Source organism: Giraffa tippelskirchi, chromosome 2 (assembly GCF_054371585.1).
Source record: "Giraffa tippelskirchi isolate mGirTip1 chromosome 2, T2T-mGirTip1v1.2.pri, whole genome shotgun sequence".
Taxonomy (NCBI): Eukaryota; Metazoa; Chordata; class Mammalia; order Artiodactyla; family Giraffidae; genus Giraffa; species Giraffa tippelskirchi.
This window is the reverse complement of record NC_137276.1, coordinates 187516633-187537962: the sequence shown is the minus strand read 5'-3', so window position 1 is coordinate 187537962 and position 21330 is coordinate 187516633. Positions and strand designations below refer to the sequence as shown.

The following is a 21330-nucleotide window of genomic DNA, read 5'->3' as shown; positions in this document are numbered from 1 at the left end:
CTCTTCACTTTCTGCCATAAGGGTGGTACCATCTGCATATCTGAGGTTACTGATATTTCTCACAGCAATCTTGACTGCATTTTGGTTCTGGCAGCTTCAATCTGGAAGATTCTTGGTTCATCCAGCCCGGTATTTCACAGGGGAGCCTGGAGGGCTGCAGTCCATGGGGTCACAAAGAGTAAGACACAACTGAGCAACGAAGTACAGCACAGCACTCTGCATATAAGTTAAATAAGCAGCCTTGACATACTCATTTCTCTATTTGGAACCAGTCTGTTGTTCCATGTCCGGTTCTAACTGTTGCTTCTTGACCTACATACAGGTTTCTCAGGAGGCAGGTCAGGTAGTCTGGTATTTCCATCTCCTTAAGAATTTTCCACAGTTTGTTGTGATCCACATAGTCAAAGGCTTTAGCATAGTCAATAAAGCAGAAGTTGATGTTTCTCTGGAATTCTTTCGCTTTTTCTATGATCCAACAGATGTTGGCAATTTGATCTCTGGTTCCTGTGCCATTTCTAAATCCAGCTTGAACATCTGGAAGTTCTCAGTTCACGTACTGCTGAAGCCTAGCTTGGAGGATTTTGAGCATTGCTTTGCTAGTATGTAAAATTAAAGCAATTGTGCAGTAATTTGAACAATCTGTGGTATTGCCCTTCTTTGGGATTGGAATGAAAACTGACCTTTTCTAGTCCTGTGGCTACTGCTAAGTTTTCCAAATTTACAATAATTTAAACTCAGTTTACAATAATTTAAATTAATAAAATAAGATTCACTCTTTTTGCTATCAATTATACTCCAAAGAAATATTTACTTTACCATCAAGTAAGTTTTAGAACTCAAAGAATATCAGTGCTGCACATGATTCTTTTCATACATCATCCTCATTAGAGTAGTCAGATTAGAGATATGATTTTAGGGCATTCCTCTATGGTTTCAAGATTTCCTATTTAAAGATATGTTTCAAAACAGATATAATAACATATTTAAAATGTCCTATATAAAATTAATATCAATTCCATTTTCATTTGCACTAAAGAGGCAACCTGAAAAATTGACCTTGCCCAAGAAGCAAAACTAAAGAAAAAAAATATACTTACTGTAACACAACCTTTAGAAGCTCCTTTTATTTTACCAATATAAACAGAAGTAAATATAAAATCCAGTTGTAGATCCATCTCATTTTTAGGTATAAGACAGGAAATGTTTTCCATGACAGGATTATATGGACATAATTCAGATGAAGTCTAACAATGAAAAAATTATAAAATGTATGTAATGCTAAGTATTATATAAATGTTGACAATGATTTTTAAAGTCAAATACTTCTTTAAATTATCATTAATGAGTTTGTGAAGGATTTTACACTGTTCTTCTATCAATAGTTATCTAGATTTTTCCCTTAAAAAGTATATGATTTACTTTGAGAAAATTACTCTAGTTGAATCCTAAATTAATTCCATAGGGCCTACAATGCAGAAATACATCCTTCTCTGTATCAAATTCATGATTTCAAATTCAGTATTCCCTAATGGGATTTATTTTTAACTCAACAAAAATAAATTAAGATTTATATAATGCTTAGTTTAACATGAGTTTTTATATATCTCTTCTAGTCACCACAACAACCCCCATAGGGCAAGTTATTTTTTTCTTTATGCATTTCAGAAGTAGAGCTAATAGATGTTTGGACTGGTTAAGTCACTTGCTTAAAATAACACTGCTAGTAAGAAGCAAAACTAAGACAAATCAGGTTTCTATCTGCAGGTCAAGGGATATTTCAAGCATATAAAATTGCTTCTATAAACCAAGATGTCGCTCTTAGCTACTGCATTCTTAGTGCACAAGAAGGGATATAACTGCCTAAGAAGTGCTGATACATCAAATCTAATTGATTTACTATGTGCACTATGTCTCAAAAATCATTCCACTTCTGCTCAAAAAATTCACAACTCTGCTTTTAAGTTATAATAGACTACCAGGCAGTATCAACAGCAGCAATTTCCCACGATCTCTTCTGAGTTCTACAATGCTTTCAGATGACTTTTTCAACTCTGTATTTGCCTAGCTGTTGCATATTATGCCTCTTTAACCTTAACATCACTAATGACCAAATAAACCACCACTAGAGCAATTATGCATGGGTATTCACTCTCCTACCTCTAGAAAATGTTGATTAATCTTCACCTCAAACATGCACATTACTCATTATTTTTAATCCAGCTCACAATGCCATTTATCTGCTTAACAGAATTTTTTTTTTTATCATTCTCATCTTTTATTGCTTACTGTACTCTTATCCCTTAAGCAAAAAAGGGGGAATCTAATCAACTACAGATGATTCTAATTAGTCAAATAACTGTTTTAAGTGATAAATTGAGAAAATGAATTATAAAGAATTCCTTATTGGGTCTCACAATTGGTAAAAACTAACTGCCTTTTAAAAATGGTCAATCCATGTTTCTAACAACTTCCTTTAAAACTGGAAACAAGGAAGGGTGCAAAGGTATATTCTGCCTTGCAGATCTTGGTAGATCTCTATGTTATTTGCTGCTTGGCTGTGATCATATGTTGTCAGCTCTACGAGGGACGTAATTTTCCTTTAACATGATCATTTCATATTGCACTGTCAATTTACATGCTGCCAAGGGAATTGCAATTCATTTAGAATTTTGAACGCATTATCAACACTGTTTTAATTACAAATACAGCTAAGCTATCAAGTAGGCTGCTGGCCCAGTTGAGCAACAATTGCTACTTTTTAACAAAAATTCAGAACACAACTGCTGAGGTGATTTCTGTATGAAGTAACAAATTGCAACAGAAACACCCATGAAACAATAATCAACCTATCAGACTGTTTTCATTGAACTGATCAAATTCTTCACCACACTCTACAGAATAACAGCCTTTGAATTATTAAAAAACAACTAACAGAAGTTAACCATAATTCTGTACTGGTAGTGACTGACAATCATTTCTTTAAAACAGGAAAATTAGAAGCTGATAATATGAATGAATACTGACAATAAATAACTTGAACCTTACTTTAGAGCTATACTCTTCTAAGACGTATGTCAAAAACATCATTGGCTGACATTAAACCAACACACACTTCCACTTCTGTAAGAAGGAAGAGACAAAGGACTTATCAAACTGATAGGTTTGTGACACTTTTCTAAATGCTTTCATATGTTGTTTCATTTAATACTCAAAATAATCTTGTGAAATAGGTGTTACCACTCATTTAGTATATAAGGAAACAGGTTTAAAGAAGTTAAGGGACTTGTCCAAATGGCAGATCCAAGATCTGAACACAGCTCTGTATACCTCAAGAAGTCAGGTTCTTTCCTCTATATGATGCTGTTTTAATAGCATATGAGGAAAAGAAATAATTCCAAGTAGCCTTTGTACTACAAGACTACACAAATACCAGAAACCATTTCACCCTAGAAAATGTTTTGATAAAGTAATTAAATGTCCAATGAGAACCCAAAGAGAGAACATTTGAGTCAGAATATTTAGACTGAAAAAATAAAAATGACCAAAAGAAAAATGATATTAAGCCTTTCACTTCAAAATAAAGACAATTATATACTTCCCTCAAACTAATACAAAAGTTGTCTCAGAATTCAAACTAAGAAACATGTAATTTTTACATAATATTCTGCTTGATGAAACAAAAAAATAGTCATTAGCCAAAAGTGTATATTTCACTGTTAATCTGTGAGAAGACAGAAATAAATTACCTGTACAGACTCACAAGTAACCAATGGTAGCTCTGACACTACTGGTTCAGAAGTACTCTCACTTTCATGAGAGATGGCATCATCCTGCTTAGGCTGTAACTTAAGCATTTCTGAACTTTTATGTTCAGTGGGTCCTTCTTCATCACTAGAAACAACAACTAAAATGGAAAAATGTAGTTTTTTAAATGTGTCACAATAATCACATATAAAAAGAGAATTTTCTAATTCACGCAATGTATCTTTAATAATTCCACTGAACTGAATAAACTAACTTTATTCAGTTTAGAAAGCAGCCCATCATTCATTATCTGATTTATGCTAGTTGCATACAATGTTTTCACATCAGTGCTATTATTTAGCAGTTATCTGCAACCTTACTCTCTGGAGGAAGAAGGTATTTTAAAATAGATAAAGCCATTAGGAGAACTTAGGAACAGATTCTAGTTCTAATAATGTATTAATGCCATCATTCTAAATTGTACTTTAAGTCTTGTTACATTAGTTTCTTCTAGGAGGAGGAAATGAATGGCTAGGGAAAAATGTGGGAGACTAGTCACTAGATATCCTTTAGAACCCTTTTTGTACCATGCGACTGTATCAAATACTTGAAAATTAAAATCAAAATTAATGACAATAAATAAATAGCACTTAAACTCTCTGTACTTCAGCTTAATCAATCAAAATGACAATAATGGTCCTTACAGATTTGTGCAAAAAAAAAAAAAAACTACTGATGAGATACTGATGAGTACACTAATAAAAAAAATTACTTCTGCTTCCAAGTACTCCATTCCTTACCTAAATCAATGACATCCCAAAACCCCAAGTCTTTTTTTTCCTGAAGGTAATATATTCCACAACAATGTAATAAATAACACAGTGCCTCAGCAAAATTTCTTTGACAGAAGAAATAAAACAACTAAGCAGAGTAGAGAAAATTAATAGCTTTTATTACCCTCATGTTACTTACTTGGTTCAGCAGAGATAAATGATGGGTTCCCTTCACTGTGTTCACTTAAAACAGGTTTTTCTATTGTGTTCGATTCATTCTCATCCTTCACAACTAGAGTAGAATTCCCCACAGTATCAGAGGAAACAGAGCTCTCAAAAGGTTCCATGGTTGAACATTCAGAGGCCATTTGAGAAGAAGCACTCAAAGCCAACTCCTGACCACAAAGTGAGGGTAGTTGAGCAAAATCACTTTCTATGGATTCATGTGTAACTTCTTCAAACAGTTTTGGATCCTCATGATAGTTTTCACTTGACTTTTCCAACTCAGTGAATTCTGCTGGGTCATTTTCTAGTTCTTTCTGAACATAAATAAATGCATACAAAAATCAGCATTTTTCAAATTTGGCTAACATGAAGAATCTTTTTAAGTTTAAATTCCTATAAAGGTAAAAATACTGTATCATTTTTATAACTATAGAAATAGAAAAGTACACAATTACACTACATTACTCTTGCCAAAGTCTCTCTAGTATTAACATAAAGATATAAATCTTGGTCTGTCCAATCAGATGCCTAAATATTTTTTAAAAGGATGGGAAGGGGAAACTCCCATGTTTACAAGTGGTTCAGAAGTCTCCCACAATCTAAGTCAACTTTAAATAAGAGAAAATTTTTTTACAGTTTTATTTTGCAAAACAGGCCATTTGACATTATGTAACTTTAGCTACAAAAGCAAAAAAATTAAAAACTTAGGATAACAATATGAAAAATTATGAAAATCAATCACTGCCTTCACTTCTCTCAGTTCAGTCGCTCAGTTGTGTCCGACTCTTTGCGACCCCATGGACTGCAGCACATCAGGCCTCCCTGTTCATCACCAACTCCCAGAGTCTACTCAAACACATGTCCATTGAGTCAGTGATGCCATTCATCCATCTCATCTTCTGTTGTCCCCTTCTTCTCCCACCTTCAATATTTCCCAGCATCAGGGTCTTTTCAAATGAGTCAGTTCTTCGTATCAGGTGGCCAAAGTACTGGAGTTTCAGCTTTAGCATCAGTCCTTCCAATGAATATTCAGGACTGATTTCCTTTAGGATGGACTGGTTGGATCTCCTTGCTGTCCAAGGGACTCTGAAGAGTCTTCTCCAACACCACAGTTCAAAAGCATCAATTCTTTGGCACTCAGCTTTCTTTATAGTCCAACTCTCACATCGCTATTACCATATAAATCTAAATCATGTTTATAATTATAAATCAAAGGCACTGCAAAGTCCTGAAATGCCTTGTGAATCAAAGGACTCAAAAAGCTATCTCCAAAAAAAAAGCTATCTCCTTACACTTTTATTGTTAACTGTATACTAGGTTTTTGAAACTAAGTAATGTATGCATTAAGTATTATAATTCCTACAACAGACTTCCTAAACTCTGGAAAAAGAGAAGTCTATAAAAACTGGAAGTAAATAACTACTGATAAAATAGTCTGGTAATAATTTCACAGACCAAGTGAAAAAGCAATTGGCTAGACAGTATGACTATTATGTGGTTAAAATAAGGCAGAGAGAAGAAATAGGTCTGTAGGATATACAACCAACCACTAAGTAAAGGCTGGTATCAGAGGAGAAATAGTTTAAACTTTTTTACTTGTTCATAATAGAGTTAGCCCTCTAGATGTGCATGTTCCACCAACTATGGGTTCCACCAACTGCAAATGGAAAGTATTTCCGAAAAATAATTCTAGCAATTTACAAAAGGCAAAACTTGAATTTGTCATGCACAGGCCACTATTTACATAGGATTTACATTTTTTCACATCCATTTACATAACATTTACAATGTATTAGTTGCAAGTAATCTAGAGATGATTTAAAATATACAGGAAGATGCAGATTATATGCAAATATTATACCATTTAATATAAGAGATTTAATTTAAGCATCTATGAATTTGGTATGTCCAAAGTCCTGGAACTAACATACTGTAGATACTCAGTGATGACTGTATTTGAAATTTGTTCCCATAACTGTATTACTGCAAGAAAAATAAAGTTGCATTTAAAGTATTAAAAAAAAATAATAAACAGAATCAAAAAAATAGGCAAAGGAAAAAGTCTGATGATAAAATCAGAAAGCAAGGAGTACATTATTTGGTCACAGTCAATTCATTTTTATCATAGGACAAATTATTTCATATGACATCTAAATACCTCTACTTACTGTCTGTTCTGCTGACTTATACAGAGAAGTAGGATTAAGAGAATCAGGTAAATTACTTCTAAGCCTTTTCTTTCTCTTCCTGGAAATCAGAATGGGTTCCATTCTTGAAACAGAATTTGTATTATCCTTGTTTCCACTCCCCTCTTCAAGATGGTCATAATCTCTACTTCCACTACTGAGGTCTAAAAAACAAAAGAGACATTTTTGGCCAAAAAGTACAGAAAGGATCCCCTTCAGAAGAGCTCAAAGAAAATCATCAAAATTGCTATACTACTTTCAGAGCTAGTTTTTTTAAACTCCATTGTTAAATAAGCATACCAACATGGATAAATATAAAGACACATCCCATTTTAAACTGCATTCACAAAGCAAATGTTCATTGTACAAAAAATATGAGATAAAAGAAATATATTAAAAGGTAGTATTAGTAACCAAAGCAAAGCAAGCAAACCATATTTTCCTTTTGCTATAATTGCATGTGACCATGATAAAAAAAGTCTTAATAAAATTTTGAAAATTAGTGTCTTAAATGTTTTTTAAAATCACTGTGATTTTAGAAATTACAACTAATTTAGACACTGGTTTTCTTTTTTAATGTAAGTTTTAATACATATATTTCATAACTGAAAAGGGACAATAATTTGAAACAGTAGAGTACTGATCACTGCTCTCTTAAAAGAAGCCAAAACATCTCTCCTCAGCAGACAACTGTGGTATGTAATCATTCATAAGGCAATCAGTTACTTTCAGTTTCTTTCTTTAAAAAAAATCAAGACCTTTTAATTTTAAATCTCCAATAACTCTGTTACTACAGAAAAGGAGGGGCTTCCCTGGTTGGCTTAGATGGTAAAGAATCTTCCTGCGATGCAGGAGACCCGGGTTCAAGTCCTGGAACGGGAAGATCCCCTGGAGAAGGAAATGGCTACCCCTACAGCATTCTTGCCTGGAAAATTCCAAGGACAGAGGAGCCTGGCGGGCTACAGCCCATGGGGTTGCAAAGAGTCGGACCTGACTGAGCAACTAACATGTCACAAATCACGGAAAAGGAAGTGCTCCCCCTTTTAAGTCAACAAAGCATTATTCTGAAATGCATTTCAAGTATTATCAAACATGCTTAGTATTTCAGTTATCAAACATATGTACTATACAAAAATACGTTCCAAAAGGTTCTACCTAACTAAGGTTATCCTAACTAAATGAAGGTTATCCTGAATTATTTTGCTTTCTGAATTATATCATATAAGTACCAACTCAGATATTATACGATTTTATATAAGAGATTTAAGCATTTATGAATTTGGTAAGTCCAGGGTCCTGGAATTTTCACACAAAGCAAGTCCCAAAGCAGCTTCCTTGAATTCATAAACTTGAACCTATGTAACACTGATTGTTCTGACCACTTCATTTACTCAAAGCTCTTCGACACTACACACCTTCTGTTCAAATCATACTTGCTTTTACTCTAGCTTTATAAACATCTAATGACTAACATTCATAATACTTCTTTTTCATTGCTTAAAAGGCAGGCATGAGGACAGGACTGAGGCCAAAAACTCAAATCATGAACAGTCTTCCAAATTCCAAAGATAACACTCTTAACTCTCTCCCCCAGAAAAATCAACTACCCCCAAATTAGCAACACAGTATTTTGAAAAGCACAATAAACTTATTTGCAATTCTATAAACTGTAATGGTTTTCTCTGTAAACTGTAAACAGTGAAGGACAGGGAAACCCAGCGTGCTACAGTCCATGGAGTCACAGAGAGTCAGACATGACTGAGCAACTGAACAACAAAAAGTATAAAGGTAGTCAAATATAATTTCTACATATAATACTGGATCAAACTATAATTTTGAAACATAAATACTACAGCAAAAGAAAGTGATGCAGGATTAGCTCAAGATGGCAGAGTAGTAGGACAAGAGCTCACCACCTCCTTTTGAAAACATCAAAATCACCACTGAACAACCATCAACAAAAAAAATGTTCGAATCTACCAAAAAAGGATACCCAACATCCAAAGACAAAAAGGGGTTCTCAGTGAGATGTTAGGAGGGGCACAATCACAATAAACTCAAGTTTCATACCCCCAAGGTGGATGACTCAAAAGGAGGAAAACAACTTAACCACAGAAGTGAAAGTTCTGAGCCCCACATCAGGCTTCTGACCCTGAGGGTCCAGCAACGGAAGGAAGAGTCCCCAGAGAATTTAACTATGAAGGCCAGTAGGGTTTGATCACAGGTTTTTCACAGGACTAGGTGAAACAGAGACTCCACTCTTAAAGTGTGCATACAAAGTCTATGCAAACCAGAACCCACAGTCAAAAGGCAGTGACTTCATAAAGAGACTGGGCAGACTTAACTGCATGTATTGAAGGGACTACCGGGGAGGCTTGGACTCACTGAAAGGGAAAAGGACACTGGCAACAGCAGTTCTAAATGACACATTAGACCAGGTGGACTTAATCGCTATCTATAGACCATTCCATCCAAAAGCAGAAGAAAACACATTCTTCTCATGTGCAAATCGAACATTCTTTGCATTGAACACATGCTGGGCCACAAAGAGAGCACCAGTAAATTTAAAAACACTAAAATCATATCAAGCATCTTTTCCAACCAAAACACTATGAGACCAGAAATAAAGTATGAGAAAAAAACTAAAAAAAAACAAGCATGTAGACTAAATATGCTATTAAACAATCAGTATAACACTGAAATCAAGTTCAGTTCAGTCACTCAGTCATATCTGACTCTTTGCAACCCCATGGACTGCGGCATACCAGCTGCCCTGTCCATCACCAACTCCCAGAGCTTGCTCAAACTCGTATAAATTGAGTCAGTGATGCCCTCCAATCATCTCATCCTCTGTTGTCCCATTCTCCTCCTGCCTTCAATCTTTCCCAGCATCAGGGTCTTATCAAGACAGCTCTTCGCATCAGATGGCCAAAGTATTGAAGCTTCAGCTTCAGCATCAGTCTTTGCAATGAATATTCAGGATTTATTTCCTTTAGGATTGACTGGTCAGATCTCCTTACAGTCCAAGGGACTCTCAAGAGTCTTCTCCAACACCACAGTTCAAAAGCATCAATTCTTTGGCGCTCAGCTATCTTTACGGTCCAACTCTCACATCCATACATGACTACTGGAAAAACCGTATCTTTGACTAGAGGGAACTCTGTCGGAAAAGTAATGTCTCTGCTTTTTAACATGTTGTCTAGGTAGATCATAGTTTTTCTTAATTGGAGCAAGCGTCTTTGAATTTCATGGCTGCAGTCACCATCTGCAGTGACTTTGCAGCCCCAAAAATAAAGTCTCTGACTGTTTCCATTGTTTCCCCATCTATTTGTCATGAAGTAATGGGACCAGACACCATTATCTTAGTTTTCCGAGAGCTGAGTTTTAAGCCAGCCTTTTCACTCTCTTCTTTCACTTTCATCAAGAGGCTCCTCAGTTCCTCTTCACTTTCTGCCATAAGGGTGGTGTGGTGGCATCTGCATATCTGCAGTTATTGATATTTCTCCCAGCAATCTTGACTCTGGCTTATGCTTCATCTAGCTGGACATTTCACATGATACACTCTGCATACAGACTAAATAAGCAGGGTGATAATCCACACCCTTGACGTACTCCTTTCCCAATATGGAACCAGTTCATTGTTTCACGTCCAGTTTTAACTGTTGCTTCTTGACCTGTATACAGATTTCTCAGGAGGCAGGAAAGGTGGTCTGGTATTCCCATCTCTTTAAGAATTTTCCACACTTTAATGAGATCCACAAACTCAAAGGTTTTGGCGTAGTCAATAAAGCAGATGTTTCTCTGGAACTTTCTTCTTTTTCTATGATCCATCGGATGGTGGCAATCTGATCTCTGGTTCCTCTGCCTTTTCTAAATCAAGCTTAAACATCTGGAAGTTCACAGTTTACATACTGCTGAAGATTCACTTGGAAAATTTTGAGCATTACTTTGCTAGCATGTGAGATGAGTGCAATTGTCCAGTCGTTTGAACATTCTTTGGCATTGCCTTTCATTGGGATTAGAATGAAAACTGAAATTTTCCAGTCCTGTTGCCACTGACGGGTTTCCCAAATTTGCTGGCATACTGAGTGTAGCACTTTCACAGCATCATCTTTTAGGACTTGAAATAGCTCAGCTGGAATTCTATCACCTCCACTAGCTTTGTTTGTAGTGATGCTTTAAGGCCCACTTGACTTTGCACTCCAGTATATCTGGCTTAGGTGAGTGATCACACCACCATGGTTATCTGGGTCATGAAGATTTTTTTGGTACAGTTCTTCTGTGTATTCCTGCCACTTTTTCTTAATATCTTCTGCTTCTGTTAGGTCCATACCATTTCTGTCCTTTACTGTGGCCATCTTTGCATGAAATCTTTCCTTGGTATCTCAGATTTTCTTGAAGAGATCTCTAGTCTTTATTATTCTATTGTTTTCCTCTATTTCTTTGCACTGATCACTGAGGAAGGCTTTCTTATCTCTCCTTGCTAGTCTCAGAAACGCTGCATTCAGATGGGTATGGCTTTCCTTTTCTCCTTTGCCTTCAGCTTCTTTTCTTTTCTCAGCTATTTGTAAGGCCGCCTCAGACAACCATTTTGGCTTTTTGTATTTCTTTTGCTTGGGGATGGTCTTGATCATTGCCTCCTGTACAACGTCACAAACCTCTGTCCATAGTTCTTCAGGCACTCTGACTATCAGATCTAATCCCTTGAATCTATTTGTCACTTCCACTGTATAATTGTAAGGGATGTGACTTAGGTCATACCTGAATGGTCCAGTGGTTTTCCCTACTTTCTTCATTTATGTCTGAATTTGACAATAAGGAGTTTATGATCTGAGCCACAGTCAGCTCCCAGTCTTGTTTTTGCTGACTATATAGGGCTTCTGCATCTTCGGCTGCAAAGAATAAAATCAATCTGATTTCAGTATTGACCTCTGGTGACATCCATATGTAGAGTCATCTCTTGTGTTGTCGGAAGAGGGTGTTTGCTATGACCAGTGTGTTCTCTTGGCAAAACTCTGTTAGCCTTTTCCCTGCTTCATTTTATACTCCAAGGCCAAATTTGCCTGTTATTCCAGGCATCTCTTGACTTCCTACTTTTGCATTCCAATCCCCTATGATGAACAGGAAATCTTTTTTTGGTGTTAGTTCTAGAAGTTCTTGTAGGTCATCATAGAACCATTCAACTTCAGCTTCTTCGGCACTAGCAGTTGGGGCATAGACTTAGGTGGTGTGTTAGTTGCTCAGTCATGTTTGAGTCATGTTTGACTCTTTGTGACTGCATGGACTGGGGCCCGCAAGGTCCCTCCATCCACCGGATTTTCCAGGCAAGGATACTAGAGTGGTTTGCCATTCCCTTCTCCAGAGGATCTTCCCAGCCCATGGATCGAACCCAGGTCTCCCAATTTGTAGGCAAACTTTTTACCATCTGAGCCATTAGAGAAGACTCTAAGTGGAGCATAGACTTGTATTACTGTGATATTGAATGGTTTGCCTTGGAAACGAACAGAGATCATTCTGTCATTTTTGAGACTGTGCCCAAGTACTGCATTTCCAACTCTTTTGTTGACTATGAGGGCTACTCCATTTCTTCTAAGGGATTCTTGCCAGGAACAGTATGAAAAGGCAAAAAGAAATGACACTGAAAGATGAACTCCCCAAGTTGGTAGGTCTCCAATATGCTGCTGGAGAAGAGTGGAGAAATAACTCCAGAAAGAATGAAGAGTTGGAGCCAAAGCAAAAACAAATCCTAGTTGTGGATGTGACTGGTGATGAAGTAAATTCCGATGCTGTAAAGAACAATACTGCATAGAACCTGGAATGTTAGGTCCATGAATCAAGGTAAACTGGAAGTGGTCAAACAGGAGATGGCAAGAGTGAACATTTACATTTTAGGAATCAGTGAACTAAAATGGTCTGGAATGGGTGAATTTAATTCAGTTGACCATTATATCTATTACTGTGGGCAAGAATCCCTTAGAAAAAATCAAAGAGGATATCAAACAAATACCTAAAGATAAATAAAATGGAAGCACAATGATCCAAAATCTATTGCGATGCAGCAAAAGCAGTTGTAAGAGGGAAGTTTATAGCAATACAATCTTATCTCAGGAAGCAAAAATCTCAAATAAACAACCTAAGCTTACACCTAAAGTCACTAGAGAAAGAACAACAAGTAAAATCTAAAGTTAGTAGAAGGAAAGAAATCATACAGACCAGAGCAGATGTAAGTGAAATAGAGCCAAAGAAAACAACAGTAAAGATCAGTGAAACTAAATGTTAGTTCTTTGAAAAATTAACAAAATTAATAAAACTTTAGCCAGAGTTACCGAGATAAAAGACTCAAATCAATAAAATTAGAAATGAAAAAGAAGTTACAACTAATATCACAGAAATACAAAGGATCATAGCTGTATGCCAATAAAACAAGCTGGAAGAAATGGAAAAATTCTTAGAAAGGTACAATCTTTCAAGACTGAACCAGGAAGACAAAGAAAATATGAACAGACCAATTACAAGCATCAAAATTCAAACTATGACTTAAAAACTCCCAACAAATAAAAGCCCAAGACCAGATGGGTTCAGAATTGAGTTCTACCAAACACTGAGAAAACAGCTAACACCTAGCCTTCTGAAACTGTTCCCAAAAACTGCAGAGGAAGGAAAACTCCCAAACAAATTCTGTCAAGCCGCCATCATCCTACTATCAAAACCAGAAAAAGACATCACAAAAAAAGAAAATTACAGGCCAATATCACTGGTGAACACAGACACAGAAATCCTGAACAAAATACTAGCAATCTGAATTCAACAATATATTAAAAGGTACGTACACCATTATCGCATGGGATTTATCCTAGGGATGCAAGGATTTTTCAAAATCCACAAATCAGTGTGCCACACCACATCAACAAACTGAAGAATAAAAGCCATATGATCATCCAAAAAGCTAAAAGCTTTTGACAAAATTCAACACCCATTTACAATAAAAACTCTCCAGAAAGTGGGCAACATAATAAAGGCCTACAAACCTACTGTTTGTAGAAACAAACCTACAGTTAATATCATACTCAGCAGTGAAAAGCTAAAAGCATTTTCTCTGAGATCGAAACAAGAGGAGGATGTCTACTCTCACCACATTTATTCAACATAGTTTTGGAAGTGCTAGCTATAGCAGAGAAGAAAATGAAGTAAAAGGAATCCAAATTGGAAAAGAAGTTAAATTGTCACTGTTTGCAGATGACATGATATTATACATAGAAAATCCTAAAGACACTACCAGAAAACTACTGGAGCTCATCAATTAATTTGGTAAAGCTGTAGGTTACAAATTAATATACAGAAATCTACTTCATTGCTATACAATAAAAATGAAAGATCAGAAAGAGAAATTAAGAAAGCAATCCCATTCACCATCACATGAGAAAGAATAAAATACCTAGGAATAAACAGACCAAGACCTGTACTCCATAAACTGTTAAGACATTCATGAAAGAAATAAAAAATGACACAAACAGATGGAAATACATATCATGTATCTGGACTGAAAGAATCAATATTGTCAAAACGACTATACTACCAAAGGCAATCTACAGATTCAATACAATGTATCAAATTAACAATGGCATTTTTTATAGAACTAGAACAAAAAAATCTTTTTAAAAAAAAAATAAATTTATTTATTTTAGTTGGGGGCTAATTACTTTACAATATTGTAGTAGTTTTTGCCATACATTGACATGAATCAGCCATGGGTTTACATGTGTTCCCCTTCCTGGACCTCCCACCCACCTCCCTCCCCATCCCATCCCTCTGGGTCATCACATTGCCCCAACCCTGAGCACTTGTCTCATGCATCGAACATGGAATGGTGTTCTGTTTCATATATGATAATATACATGTTTCAATGCTATTTTCCCAGATCGTCCCACCCTCACCTTCTCCCTCAGAGTCCATAAGACTGTTCTATGCATCTGTGTCCCTTACTCTGTCTCGCATATAGGGTTATCGTTACCATCTTTCAAATTCCATATATATGCATTAGTATACTGTATTGTTTTTCGTTCTGGCTTACTTCACTCTATATTATGGGCTCCAGTTTTATCCATCTCAATAGAACCGATTCAAATGTATTCCTTTTAATGGCTGAGTAATATTCCATTGTGTATATGTACCACAGCTTCCTTAACCATTCGTCTGTTGATGGACATCTAGGTTGCTTCCATGTCCTGGCTATTGTAAACAGTGCTGCGATGAACATTGGGGTACACGCATCTCTTTCAATTCTGGTTTCCTCGGTGTGTATGCCCAGCAGTGGGATTGCTGGGTCATATGGCAGTTCTATTCCCAGTTTTTTAAGGAATCTCCACACTGTTCTCCAGAGTGGCTGTACTAGTTTGCATTCCCACCAACAGTGTAAGAGGGTTCCCTTTTCTCCACACCCTCTCCAGCATTTATTACTTGTAGACTTTTGGATAGCAGCCATTCTGACTGGTATGAAATGGTACCTCATTGTGGTTTTGATTTGCATTTCTCTAATAATGAGTGATGTTGAACATCTTTTCATGTGTTTGTTAGCCATCTGTAGGTCTTCTTTGGAGAAATGTCTGTTTAGTTCTTTGGCCCATTTTTTGATTGGGTCGTTTATTTTTCTGGAATTCAGCTGCAGAAGTTGCTTGTATATTTTTGAGATTAATTGTTTGTCTGTTGCTTCGTTTGCTATTATTTTCTCCCATTCTGAAGGCTGTCTTTTCACCTTGCTTATACTTTCCTTTGTTGTGCAAAAGCTTTTAATTTTAATTAGGTCCCATTTGTTTATTTTTGCTTTTATTTCTAATATTCTGGGAGGTGGGTCATGGAGGATCCTGCTGTGATTTATGTCGGAGAGTGTTTTGCCTATGTTTTCCTCTAGGAGTTTTATAGTTTCTGGTCTTACATTTAGATCTTTAATCCATTTTGAGTTTATTTTTATATATGGTGTTAGGAAGTGTTCTAGTTTCATTCTTTTACAAGTGGCTGACCAGTTTTCCCAGCACCACTTGTTAAAGAGATTGTCTTTTCTCCATTGTATATTCTTGCTTCCTTTGTCGAAGATAAGGTGTCCATAGGTGCGTGGGTTTATCTCTGGGCTTTCTATTTTGTTCCACTGATCTATATTTCTATCTTTGTGCCAGTACCATACTGTCTTGATGACTGTGGCTTTGTAGTAGAGCCTGAAGTCAGGCAGGTTGATTCCTCTAGTTCCATTCTTCTTTCTCAAGATTGCTTTGGCTATTCGAGGTTTCTTATATTTCCGTACAAATTGTGAAATGATTTGTTCTAGTTGTATTGAGACACAAAAGACCCTGAATAGCCAAAGCAATCCCGAGAAAGAAAAATGAAGCTAAAAAAATCATGCTCCCTGACTTCAGACTATACACTTCAAAGCACAGTTATCCATGCAGTAGAGTACAGGCACAAAAACAGAAAGATAGGTAAACGCAATGGAATAAAAAGCCCAGAAACAAACCCATGCATCTATGGTCGGTTAATCTATGACAAAGAAGGCAAGACTATAAAAAGGAGAAAAAACAGTCTCTTCAAGAAATGGTGCTAGGAAAACTGGACAGCTACATGTAAAAAAAAAAAAAGAAATTAGAAAATTCTTTAAACCCATATACAAAAATAAGCTTAACATGGATTAAAGACCTAAATGTGAGACCACACACTATCAATCTCTTAGAGGAAAACACTGGCAAAACACTCTCTGACAAAACTGCAGCAATATATTTTTGATCTATCCCCAAGAATAATGGAAATAAATATAAAAATGAACAAATGAGAATAACTAAACTACATGTTTTTGTACAGTTAAGGAATCATAAATAAATGAAAAGACAATCCAAAACATGGGAGAAAACAATTGAAATGATGCGACCAACAAGGGATTAGTCTCCAAATTTTACAAATAGCACATGTGACTTAATATCACAAAAAACAAACAACCCAATCAAAAATGGGCAGAAGATCAAACAGATACTTCTCCAAAGAAGATATACAGATGGCAAAGAGGCACATGAAAAGATGTTCAACATTACTAATTATTCAGTTCAGTTGTTCAGTCGTATCCCACTATTTGCAACCCCATGACCTAACAGAAGCAGAAGATATTAAGAAGAGGTGGCAAGAATACACAGAAGAACTGTACAAAAAAGATCTTCACGACCCAGATAATCACGATGGTGTGATCACTCACCTAGAGCCAGACATCCTGGAATGTGAAGTCAAGTGGGCCTTAGAAAGCATCACTATGAACAAAGCTAGTGGAGGTGATGGAATTTCAGTTGAGCTATTTCAAATCCTCAAAGGTGATGCTGTGAAAGTGCTGCACTCGATATGCCAGCAAATTTGGAAAACTCAGCAGGAGCCACAGGACTGGAAAAGGTCAGTTTTCGTTCCAATCGCAAAGAAAGGCAATGCCAAAGAATGCTCAAACTACCGCACAATTGCACTCATCTCACATGCTAGTAAAGTAATGCTCAAAATTCTCCAAGCCAGGCTTCAGCAATACGTGAACCGTGAACTTCCAGATGTTCAAGCTGGTTTTAGAAAAGGCAGAGGAACCAGAGATCAAATTGCCAATATCTGCTGGATCATCGAAAAAGCAAGAGAGTTCCAGAAAAAACATCTATTTCTGCTTTATTGACTATGCCAAAGCCGTTGACTGTGTGGATCACAATAAACTGTGGAAAATTCTGAAAGAGATGGGAATACCAAACCATCTGACCTGTCTCTTGAGAAACCTGTATGCAGGTCGGGAAGCAACAGTTAGAACTGGTCATGGAGCAACGGACTGGTTCCAAATAGGAAAAGGAATACGTCAAGGTTGTATATTGTCACCCTGCTTATTTAACTTATATGCAGAGTACATCATGAGAAACGTTGGGCTGGAAGAAACACAAGCTGGAATCAAGATTGCCGGGAGAAATATCAATAACCTCAGATATGCGGATGACACCACCCTTATGGCAGAAAGTGAAGAAGAACTAAAGAGCCTCTTGATGAAAGTGAAAGAGGAGAGTGAAAAAGTTGGCTTAAAGCTCATCGTTCAGAAAACCAAGATCATGGCATCTGGTCCCATCACTTCATGGGAAATAGATGGGGAAACAGTGGAAACAGTGTCAGACTTTATTTTTTTGTGCTCCAGAATCACTGCTGATGGCGACTGCAGCCATGAAATGAAAAGACACTTACTCCTTGGAAGGAAGGTTATGGCCAACCTAGATAGCATATTTAAAAGCAGAGACATTACTTTGCCAACAGAAGTCCGTCTAGTCAAGGCTATGGTTTTTCCAGTGGTCATGTATGGATGTGAGAGTTGGACGGTGAAGAAAGCTGAGCACCGAAGAATTGATGCTTTTGAACTGTGGTGTTGGAGAAGACTCTTGAGAGTTCCTTGGACTGCAAGGAGATCCAATCAATCCATCCTAAAAGAGATCAATCCTGGGTGTTCATTGGAAGGTCTGATGTTGAAGCTCAAACTCCAATACTTTGGCCACCTCGTGCGAAGGGTTGACTCATTGGAAAAGACCCTAATGCTGGGTAGGATTGGGGGCGGGAGGAGAAGGGGACGACAGAGGATGAGATGGTTGGATGGCATCACCGACTTCATGGACATGGGTTTGGGTAGACTCCGGGAGTTGGTGATGGACAGAGAGGCCTGGCGTGTTGCAATTCATGGGGTTGCAAAGAGTCGGACATGACTGAGCTACTGAACTGAACTGAACTGTAGTATACCAGGCCTCCCTGTCCCTCATCAACTCTCAGAGCTTACTCAAACTCATGTCTATCGCGTCAGTGATGTCATCACACCTTCTCATCGTCTGTCATACCCTTCTCCTCCCGCCTTCAATCTTTCCCAGCATCAGAGTCTTTTCTAGTGAGTCAGTTCTTCGCATCAGGTGGCCAAAGTATTGGAGTTTCAGCTTCAGCATCAGCCCTTCCAAAGAATATTCAGGACTGATTTCCTTCCTTTAGGATTCACTGGTTGGATCTCTTTGCACTCCAAGGACTCTCAAGAGTCTCCTCCAACACCACAGTTCAAAAGCATCAGTTCATCGGTGCTCAGCTTTCTTTATAGTCCAAGTCTCACATCCATACATTATTACTGAAAAAAACATAGCTTTGACTAGACAGACATTTGTCGGCAAAGTAACATCTTTGTTTTTTAATATGCTGTCTAGGTTGGTCACAGCTTTTCTTCCAAGGAGCAAGCGTCTTTTAATTTCATGGCTGTAGTCACCATCTGCAGTGATTTTGGAATCCAAAAAAAAATAAAGTCAGCCACTGTTTCCACTGTTTCCCCATCTATTTGCATGAAGTGATGGGACCGCATGCCATGATATTAGTTTTCCGAATGTTGAGTTTTAGGCCACCTTTTTCACTCTCCTCTTTCACTTTCATCAAGAGGTTCTTTAGTTCTTCTTTGCTTTCTGCCATAAGGGTGGTGTCATCTGCGTATCTGAGGTTACTGATATTTCTCCCAGCAATCTTGATTCCAGCTTGTGCTTCATCCAGCCCAGCATTTCACATGATGTACTTTGCATATAAGTTGAATAAGCAGGGTCACAATATACAGCCTTGACGTACTCCTTTCCCGATTTGGAACCAGTCTGTTGTTCCATGTCCAGTTCTAACTGTTGCTTCTTGACCTGCATACAGATTTCTCAGGACGCAGGTCAGGTGCTCTGGTATTCCCTTTAAGAATTTTACAGTTTGTTGTGATCCACACAAAGGCTTTAAAGCAGATGTTTTTCTGGGACTCTCTTGCTCTTTAATGATCCAACGGATGTTGGCAATTTGATCTCTGGTTCCTCTGCCTTTTCTAAAACCAGCTTGAACATCTGGTAGTTCATGGTTCACGTATTGCTGAAGCCTGGCTTGGAGAATTTTGAGCATTACTTTACTAGCGTGTGAGATGAGTGCAACTGTGTGGTAATTTCAGCATTCTTTAGCATTGCCTTTCTTGGACTGGAATGAAAACTGACCTTTTCCAGTCCTGTGGCCACTGCTGAGTTTTCCAAATTTGCTGCCATATTGAGTGCAGCACTTTAACAGCATCATCTTTTAGGATTTGAGAGAAATGCAAGTCAAAACTATAATGATATACATCACCTCACACCAGTCAAAATGGCTATCATCAAAAAATATACAAACAATAAATGCTAGAGAAGGGAAATGCTAGAAAAGGGGACCCTCCTATATGTTTGGTGGGAATGTAAATTGGTACAGTCACTATGGATAAGAGTATGGAGGTGTGTAAAAACAGAGCTACCATATGACCCTACAATCCTACTCCTGGCCATATATCCAGAGAAAAACATGCTCCAAAAGGATACACACACCTTAATGTTCATTGCAGCACTGTTAACAATAACCACGATATGGAAGCAAGCTAATGGCCATCAACATAAGAATGGATAAAGATATGGTATTAATCGGCCATTAAAAAGAATAACATAATGCCATTCGCAGGAACTTGGATGGACCTGGTGATTACCATACTGAGTGAAGTGAGTCAGACAGAGAAACAGAAATATCATATGATATTGCTTATATGCAGAATCTTATAAAAATGATACAAATGAAAAATAGAAACAGACTCACAGACTTAGAGAACTATGGTTACCAGGGGGGAAGGGTAGGAGGAAACAGTAATAGAGTTTGAAGCTGACATGTACACACTGCTGTATTTAAAGTGGATAACCAAGGACTGCTGTATAGCACAAGGAACTATGCTCAATATTCTGTAACAACCTAATTGGGAAAATAATTTGAAAAAGACACATGTATATTTAGACACATGTATATTTATAACTGAATTACTTTATTGTACACCTGAAACTAACATAATATGGTTAATCAACTATACTCCAATATAAAATATAAAATTTTTTAAAAACTGATGAAAGAACTAAGGCTTGGAAAAACTCTATTATATAGCAGTTTTCCTCCTAGCAGTTCACTAACTGCAAATCAGTCAAGACAATCTCATGGGAAACTGGAATAAATGTATTAGATAGAGTCAGACATTATTTAAAAAAACAGGACTCTACCTGAAAAAAAAAAAAAATATATATATATATATTTAACTTGCAAATATCATTACCATATAAAATTAAACAGCTAACAAATTCCTATAAACAAAAGAATGTTAACTATTTCCAATGTATTATATTCTTAAAAGCAAGTTTTACAAGGCAAACTTAAGGCACTGCAAAATAAAGGTATACCTAGTGTGGGGAATAGCTCAGTTGGTAAAGAAACTGCCTGCAATGCAGGAGACCCAGGTTCGATTCCTGGGCCAGGAAGAGCCACTGGAGGAGGAAATGGCAACCCACTCTAGTATTCTTCCCTGGACAATCCCA

At 37.0% G+C, this 21330-nt stretch overlaps 1 protein-coding gene across 38 annotated transcripts in view; it reads right to left on the bottom strand.

Annotated features, from left to right (window-relative positions):
- Positions 1-21330, bottom strand: part of SENP7 (SUMO specific peptidase 7) — a 169214-nt gene that overhangs the window by 35938 nt on the left and 111946 nt on the right. For all 38 annotated transcript variants that reach the window (XR_014077542.1, XR_014077541.1, XR_014077546.1 and 35 more), the window contains 4 exons: positions 6911-7092; positions 4717-5056; positions 3747-3904; positions 1098-1244 (listed from right to left, as the gene is read on the bottom strand). Coding sequence is in view for 31 of the 38 variants with exons in the window: in XM_081572393.1 (XP_081428519.1) it covers positions 1098-1244; positions 3747-3904; positions 4717-5056; positions 6911-7092 (827 nt within the window). In the remaining 7 variants the exon portion in view is untranslated. The remainder of the gene's footprint in view (positions 1-1097; positions 1245-3746; positions 3905-4716; positions 5057-6910; positions 7093-21330) is intronic.